Source organism: Mus pahari, chromosome 15, assembly GCF_900095145.1.
Source record: "Mus pahari chromosome 15, PAHARI_EIJ_v1.1, whole genome shotgun sequence".
Taxonomy (NCBI): Eukaryota; Metazoa; Chordata; class Mammalia; order Rodentia; family Muridae; genus Mus; species Mus pahari.
Window position 1 is genome coordinate 34,163,357 of NC_034604.1, and position 9,085 is coordinate 34,172,441.

General features: G+C 46.3%; 1 protein-coding gene across 4 annotated transcripts in view; it reads left to right on the forward strand.

Annotated features, from left to right (window-relative positions):
- Positions 1-9,085, forward strand: part of Arhgap26 (Rho GTPase activating protein 26) — a 384,946-nt gene that overhangs the window by 110,723 nt on the left and 265,138 nt on the right. For all 4 annotated transcript variants that reach the window (XM_029546942.1, XM_021214449.2, XM_029546941.1 and 1 more), the window contains exons 5-6: positions 6,815-6,916; positions 8,144-8,254. In XM_029546942.1, the coding sequence (XP_029402802.1) occupies positions 6,815-6,916; positions 8,144-8,254 (213 nt within the window). The remainder of the gene's footprint in view (positions 1-6,814; positions 6,917-8,143; positions 8,255-9,085) is intronic.

Below are 9,085 nucleotides of genomic sequence, written 5' to 3' on the forward strand. Positions count from 1 at the left end.
TGTGTATTAGTTAGGGTTTTACTGCTGTGAACAGACACCATGACCAAGGCAAGTCTTATAAAAACAACATTTAATTGGGACTGGCTTACAGGTTCAAAGGTTCAGTCTATTATCATCAAGGTGGGAGCATGGCAGTATCCAGGCAGGCATGGCGCAGGCAGAGCTGAGAGTTCTACATCTTCATCCAAAGTCGGCTAGTGGAAGACTGACTTCCAGGCACCTAGGGTGAGAGTATTAAGCCCACACCCACAGTGACACACCTACTCCAACCAGGTCATGCCTCCAAATGGTGCTACTCCCTGGAACAAGAGTAGACAAACCATCACACTTTGAAAACTAACCCAGAGAACTCATTAAGAGCTTAGTTCTTCCCCTCCCTGTATCCCCCTCTGCCCTTCAGCTGCTTGCTAGAAATAGGCATGATTACTGAAAGGGATGATATTTAGTCAAGGCTTTCAAGGGATATTTAGCTGTAGTTTGAAGGAAAGACCAAGGAAGGATTTTTCTCCCGGCTTACAACAGATTTGTATCAATTTAAGTGTAAATTTAGGAAGAAGGAAGTACGCATTGGCTTTGTTTGAGAAATGAAAGAAAACTTAATTTGAGGGAAGTCTTCTGCTAGGATTCCTGTTCAAGACCGAATCTCTTGTGCTGTTTGAGAATGTATGGCCAGTGGACTCTCTCAGTGGTCCAGGGAGCAGCTGTCTCTTGAGTGGCCTGAGCCTGTGTTTTAGTGTCCAGACACACATGGCAGAAGCTTCATAAGAGCTGTGGCAGAGGGGTGGGGTGACTGAGTATTTACAGGGGTGGTGTATGTGTCGGTAAATAGTACAGACCGTCATCTTTAGCTACCTCTGAGCACAAACCCCCATACACTCTGGTCCTTTTTTGTAATGTTTGGAGAGTTACCATAGTTACCAGGAAGGAGGAGCACATTTCCCTCTGGGTTTAATGTCACAGCGATCCTATGACAGGAACATGCACCTTTGCCTACAGGTGGGATGTGTGTCACTACTCTAAGGTTCCCCTGAGGCATACTGAGTCTCCTAGTCACAAATCATTGATAATTAATTGATAATTGGGGTGATTTCTCACCCCTCTTCCCTTGTTATTTCTTGTTTTCTTTTCCAGTATTTTCCCTGGACCCATATATTTACGTCATAGATTGATGTAAGTTTAAGAGAAAACAAACAAAGCTTAAAGACCACCCAGGGTGCAGCCTCAGAGTCACCCAAGGAGCCACCAGGGCTCTTTGCCTGTTTCAGTCAGTGGCTTGTTCCAGACCTCCACCTATTTGATGCTAAAATTACTTTACTCACTGCCTGTTCTCTGCTGCAGCTTTTGTTGCTATAACAACCTGTTGCACAGGGGTCCTTGTGAAAGCTCCCAAGAAGGGGAATTTGTCTTCCTTTAACTTTTTTGTTGTTGTGATCAAATACCCTGACAAAGGAGCTAAAGGGAGAAAGGGTTCATTTCAGCTCACAGTTCCAGGGTACAGCACATCATAAGTCACAGGGGTACACAGCCAAGACACAGAGAGCAGTGTACCCTGCTTCTTCCCCTCAGACCTCCCAGGACTGTGCAGGGTCCTACTCTGACGGGCGCTTCCCACTGTGGAAGGGTCTTCCCTGATCAGTTCCCATAATCAAGATAATCCCCCCTCATAGGTATGTTGAAGCCTGTCTTCCAGGTGGTTCTAGATTTTTGCTGAGTCCACACTTAGCACTAACCATAACAAGGCCCTTAGAAATACTTGTGCTAGAGGCTGTTCAGGAATAAAGTGTGACCCCAGATCTTGACATAATTGTGGCCCTAAGTTTATGTTTCTGAATAGAGCAGGTTGGCTTTTTCTGCACATGAGGTAGACTTGTAATGCGGTGCTTTGTATTCAAAGTAGAACAGACACTTGAGAGTGGTGGTTAAGAGTTGGCCTAGAACTAGGCTGTGTGTTCCAAATTTCACTTCTTCAACTTGCCTGTGAACTTGGGGGAGGTTTCTAAACCTCCACATCCCTATTTCCTCATCTTAAAAGGGGGTCATAAAACCTTACCCTGTGGAGTTCTTAAGAATAAATGAGGGAATTCATATAAGGTACTTAAAGTAGTATATATCCATAGCTATTTGAACAGAAGGACGGTGTTTGCCATTCAGCCATTCACCTGTGGTTATGACACGAGCTACACACGAATCACTGAGAGTAAACGAGAAAAGCTGAAGAGGCGGCTCAGTGGACTAGTGCATTTTCTTTCCCAGAGGACCCTTTGGGTTGCTCATAACTGCCGGTAATTCCAGCTCCAGGGTATCTGATGGCCTCCTCTGGCCTCTGAGGGCACTTTATTCACGTGTAAACCCTGCCCTCATGCACACTTTAAAAATAAAACTAACACAAGATAATATATGTGAGAGTTAGGGTTGGTGGGTAGCAAGCAGATGTGGTTGTTCTGGCAAAAGAAGAAAGGCATTAGACACAAAGCTATAGACAAATCTCCAGTTTCAAATTGTGGTCAAGGAGGGTTTCCTTCATCACATTGATACGTGCAAATCAAATGTTGCATTTGATGAAAGGGAAGTGGTTGTGGATGACAAGTACCTTACCATCAGCAGCACTACCATTGCCAGCCACCAATATCACCATTGCTGTTAACCATCTCTGGTGAGAATAGCAGCAGTACCACCCATTACCACTAGCATTATCACCTCTATTACTACAGTTATCACCATTACCACTATTATTACCATTACCACCATTATCACTGTTATCACCATTAGCACCGTTACCACCATTACCATCAATCTCACCATCACCACCATTGTCTCAGCATTTCAGTGGCTGGGGTAAAGCACTGTAATCAAAAGCAACTTGAAGAAGAAAGGGTGTCACCAAAGAGAGTCAGGGGAGAAACTCAAGGCAGGAACCTGGAGGCAGGAACTGAAGAAAAAGCCACAGAAGAGCCCTGCTCACTGCCTTGTTCCTCATGGCTTGCTCAGCTTGCTTTCTTGTCGAACCTAGGACCACCATCTCAGGAACAGCAGCACCACCCACGTCAGTCAAGGAACTGTTCTGTAGGCCAGTATGGAGGTGGCATTTTCTCAGTAGAGGTTCTTTCTTCTTTCTTCACAAATGGCTCTAGCTTATATCAAGTTGACATAAAATTTGCCAGTTCAGTCATTATCACCTCCACCAATCATGACTACCACTACTACCACCATCATAACGAGTGCCACCACCATTACCATGACAGTTACTACCACCAGCAGCAGCACCACTGGTATCACCAGCAGTACTATCAATGGCCTCTGTGACCTCCATTATCACGACCCCATGGCTATTGGCACCTCACCATCATCACCATGCCGTGGATGGAGTTTAGTTCATCCGTGTGACTCTGTGAAGATAGAATGTTCTTATTTTATTGCAGAATTGTGAACTGGAAGATAAAACTTGAGTGATGGTCTTGTCTAGTCACACTGTGTTTGTAGAGAAAAGAACCCTAGAAAGAGATGCTTAGAATTTGCCACACTAGAGTAGAAATTCTATTCCAGGATCCAGACCCTGTTCTGTATCTGTCCCTCTCTGGAAGGCAGAGACTACCTTGAGTCCTAAGTGCCTACATAATGCACCCACCTGGAGACTATTACCTTAATGTGACGGTTAATATTGACTGCTGACCTGACAGGGTCTGAAACCTCCAAAGAGGTAGGCAGCAACATCTCCTGGGCTACAGAAAAACGAGAAACCCAGGGTCTGGATAGACAGTTTAGGCTATCCTGCTCTCATAGAGGACCAAGGTTTGGTTACTGGTACCCATGTTGGGCAGCTTACCGTCTGTAACTCCAGCTGCAGGGGATCCTTGAAGGGAAACTTAAGGGTTCTTTGGAAAGTAGTTGGATGGTATTTTGCTGGGACAAACACGTGAAAGAACATTTAGCTGAAGTGGACACAGGTGAAAGACTAAGGCAGACTTGTGAAGGAGGGTTTCCCTGAAGCAGTGACAGGAGAGAGGATGTTCTGCTAATGCATGCATGAGAAAGGACATGCGGTGAAGGGTTCTTTGCTAGCAACAGACATGTGTTGGTCCGCCTCACATTGCATAGTTGAGCTGTATTTGTTGGGACTCCATGGAGAGAAATTCACCAAAAAACTTCTGGTGGTGTGCTGAAGTTTCATGCCTCCTCAGACTTGGACTGATCGGTAGAATGATGTTGCCTGAGATAGATGCCCATGCTGAAAGAAAACCTGTGCTGGGCAAGACCCGTGGAGAACACATGATGTTTAGAAGGCGTATAAAAAGGACTTGATGGACGGTGATGGAGGCTGAGCTAGGCTTGCTGGTACAGCTGGCTGTGCAATGCTGTGGGTCTTTAGTCTCCGCTGATCTTTGCTTCCCTGAGAGAATCATAACCAAGAGCATCTGTTCCTCCTGGTCCCTCCTGCTGACTGGAGCCTAGGCTGTCTCCTAGAGACAGTGGTAGAGAGCGCCACTGCGGCTGCTCCATGTTTGCTATCCTGACTCTACCAGACTGGACTGCTGGAGGATCTGTGAAGTGTTTGCAAGTGGATTGAACTACCGCTGCTGATTGGTGAATAGAACTGCCAGTTCCTGACACCACAGACAGGAGTTGCTCCAAAGAATCATTTCTAAACAGGCTCACTTCCCTGTGTCCTTTCTTTTCCACTGCCTCTGGTGGGTGATGGGCTACAAGGGAGGTTAAAGCATTTAAGAACCATCATTAAAAATAGGTTTTAAGAAAATTAAAGTTACGGATCCTACTCCCTATTCTGGTCTCTCTGGGCACCTGGAACTCAGGTGCGCGTTCACATATGTACACATACAAAATAAAAATTAAAATAAATATTGAAAAGTCAAAGGGCTGGAGCTTGTATCATTCTTCCAGAGGTTCTAAGTTCAGTTTCCAGCATCCACATCAGACAGCTCTTAACAACCTGCAACTCTGATTTTAGGGCATTCAGTTTCTACCTCCTGGCTTCCAAAGGCACCTGCGCTTATATGCACGTAGCCCTACACTGACACACAGAAGTGCACATAATAAAAACAATATTTCCTCAAGAAGGAAAAGAGAAAGATAGCTGAGCTCCAGCACTCGCTCCCTCTGCATCACTGAACTTGGATGCAACGTGACCAATAGCCTCAGACCCCTAGCACCACAGCTTAAGTACTTGCTGCAACGGAAGTGAGCCAGAATAAAGCTGTTCTTCCTGCGCTTGCTCTCATTGAGTGTTGTGTGATAGCAGTGAGACAGGCTGCTGGCATACTATGTTTTAGGACTTTCCCTGCAAAGGCCTTGACACTGTCTCAGTATGGGGACAACTGCTTTTTCTTTCCTTCTGTCTCTCTGCTGTCTTCTCTAATTATGGCTCTCCAGTGACCATAGACTGTGGAGGCTCCAGTCCCCTGAAAGTTACAGAATGCCAGTGACTCACGTCTCCTGGACATTTCTAAGCTCTGGCCAGTGGCACTTCCTGGCCCTAGAATGCTTTGTGGGGTTGCTGGCCACTGGGCTGGTGAGAGTGGATACGTGTGATATGAGCATTGGGTGGAATTGGAATCCAGCCCCAGGCTTGTGGGTTAATGGACAGCCTCGACCTTTTGCAGACTTGGGGGGGGGTGTTTCTACAAGTCTTCTCTTTGTTCGCATTTGCTCGCTTCATGGTTTGCGTATGAGTAGGCTTTTAAGCCAACCTCAGACCTGTAGGAATGGACTCATGCCTGCTAAGTGGGTATGTGACCATTTTCTGCTCTCCGGGATGCTTAGGATCTTGCTGTTGACCAGGTAGATAAGGGTGCTTGGGAGAACTTCTTGGCTCAGAGTGTTCTACCCTTGGGCATTAGCACAGTTTGTGTCCCTCTTTCCTGGGAGCCAATCCCCCCCCCCTCCTCAGGTGTTGAGCAGGTTTCAGGTTACATCTCTTTTCCCTATTGCTTATTCATTTCCTGGTAGTTGTGTTTCTCTTCCTTCTAGAATACGCCCATCATGAGAGAGAAGTCATTGCCCAAAGCAGAGCCTAGGACAGAGTGACTGCTCATCATGAATTTGTTAGATGGATAGAGAGATGGCTTCTTTATCTGGCTGGAAATACCTTTTTCTTACAGGCTTTAGAGTTGCACAAAACATCTCCCTGGGGCCCCAGATGAGTCAAAAGCAGGACCGACACTGAGTTAGGATAACTGAGCATTGGTGTAGGACCAGAGTGGCTACCTAGCCTCTGGCTTGCCCTGCCCACTGAAGTGTGGAGAGCAAGGAGTCAGCCTGTGACTTTGTCTCAAGTGGGCTGAGCGTGGGCAGATAGTGCTAGCTTGACGTCAGCTCTGTCATTCTCTGGGACATTTTGTAAATTGGCTTCCTTCTGAGTTTCCTTACCTATAAAATAGGGAGTAAAAATAGAACCTTGGTGACTCAAGAGCTTGGTGTGAGAACACAGGTTGACATGTATATTGTTAAATTATTTTTCATCTTTAGACAATAATTTAAGCCAATAAAAACTTCTCAACAAAAGTTCCATGTCCAATTTCCTTAACTCATGGTTATGTGGGCCACAACAGGTTTGTCCCATGCAGTCCCTGCTCTCCAGTCTGTCCTATGCCTGCCCAGTTACACTCTCTGGGTGTCCGTCCCCCACTGTTGTCATCACAGGCCCCATCAGTGGGCAGCAGGGATGCTTCTGCTTTTGGTCTGGGAGTTGCCTGCCTCCGTGTCCATCTGAGGAACACACAGAGGTTCCGAGGGATCCAGCCACCTCACTCTAGTAACTTCTTATTCTTTCTCCTCCCCTTCCCCTCTCCCCCATCCCCAGGAAGCCAAAAAGAAGTATGACAAAGAGACAGAGAAGTATTGCGGCACCTTAGAAAAGCATTTGAATTTGTCTTCCAAAAAGAAGGAATCCCAGCTACAGGAGGTAAGAGCACAGAGCTCCTGCATGGTATTAGCGTACACACTGTCCTGGGGTACATGCTGATTGTCATTTGTGAGCCAGTACCTGGATTGGAGATCTGAGAAGCTGCCCCAAGCCTCCTCCATGGCCACGCCCTCTTTGCCCTACCCTCTTCTGTGCTCTCTAACTTGCCAGTGGCAGGGGAGCTCAGTGCTGCCCCCACCTCCCGAGTGGCTGTGCCTGTTTCTGGGTGTGCCTCCCCCTTTCAGGCTGGGATCTATCTGCCTTGCTCTTTTCTTGCCCTTAGACTCAAGGCTGCACTGTTACCCATCTAGGGCACTCTTGATCTCCTGCCTCATTTCAGTGATTTACAAGACTGGCATCTGAAACACACTGGTTGCGTTTCCTTAATAACATTTTATTGTTTCAATACAGTATTTGATACTTATCTTTTTCTCTTTTTAGTTTTCACACTATTTTAGTCTCATACCTGTATTTTAAGCATTGTTATTAATCTTTTTAAAGAAAATATTCTTTGATTGAGCATGGTGGCAGAAACCTGTGATACCAGCACTTGCTAGGTCAAGGGAGGAGGATTATGAGTTCAAGGCCATCCTGGGCTACATAGGGAGGGACCCTGTCTCAAAAACCAAAGGGTTAGGAGTGTAAGCTTACAGAACATTAAGACCATAGGTGGTTCTCCAGCACCACCATAAAAAAGAAGGAAAAAAAAATTCTCTGGCTTGCTCCTGGTTTCCTTGGATTTGAATTTAAAAGAACATCATTGAAAATTCTTTTAAAAAGTAGTTAATTTGGAAAGAAAACTCAGCTTGGCATCCACGGAGCTGCCTCCTTTTTCCCTGTTTGAATCTATTAAGTCCATGATTGGGGGGGGGGGGGAGGTGGTTAACGGGCAGCAGCATGGAATGATGCTGCCATCTAGTGGACAGTAATGATATCTTTAAAGCAGTGTGTTCTTCAATGGCTAGGAAGTTTGCACTCAAAATAGTATCTGTTCTACAACTAACTCTCTCTCTCTCTCTCTCTCTCTCTCTCTCTCTCTCCATAGACACAGTGTATGGCATAGTGTTCAGTAGCTTACCATTTGTCTTCAGTATCATGCTGTTTGATTTATTTTAAAATTTCACCTCTATGTGTGTATATATATATAAATATATATATTTATATTTCCTGGCATAGCGTACTCCTTAGGTAATGACTTGGTTTCCTGTTAAATTCTGTCGTTTGCAGGCAGACAGCCAAGTGGATCTGGTTCGGCAACATTTCTACGAAGTGTCCCTGGAGTATGTCTTTAAGGTGCAGGAAGTGCAAGAGAGAAAGATGTTTGAGTTCGTAGAGCCTGTGAGTAGCCATTTTATTCATCTGAACTAGCCAGCAGGTCATGTACCCCACAGGAGGAGCTTGAGCAACCCAGCCCAGGGCTTCTTTTCAGGGCCAGAGCCCTGCTGCTTTGGCTCCCTGGACTATTCCCAGCATGGGAGCATCCCAGCTCAGTGATGGAGATGGTAGAGACGGCATCTGCCCTGCCTCTGGCTGCCTGCTGTCAGACTATTTGATCTGCAGAGGGAACGTGCAAACGGGAGTCCAGGGAATGACTGCCACACTGCTGGAAAATAATCACTGTCTAACCGTTCTGCTCTGTCCCACTCTTCCATCAAAAATCCAGACGTAGGGGTAACTGCAGGAAGCAGTGGGGCATACACTGTAGTGATCTCATCCTGCCCCTGGCTCCAGAGCCCCTTCTAACCCAGTCAAGTTGGATATAAGGTGATTTTTCACAGTAGGTTTGTCATAAGCAAATAGAACAGCATAGATTCACTTCAGGGACCATGATGGAATTCAGACTTGGCCACTGTCCCACTGGGCATGAAAGAGTGCCATGTGGAAAGAGTGTGACCTTTAGGTTGTCCTATCATCGTTATGGTTTCATTCAGCTGTGGTGCCACTTTGCCTACAGTGGGCCCTAAACATGGGATCCACATAAGGAAGACTTCACGGAGACTCCATGCTAACAAGAGCCGACACTTAAAAATCATCTGGTCTGCTGGGTGTGGTGGCGCACGCCTTTGATCCTAGCACTCGGGAGGCAGAGGCAGGCGGATTTCTGAGTTCGAGGCCAGCCTGGTCTACAGAGTGAGTTCCAGGACAGCCAGGGCTACACAGAGAAACCCT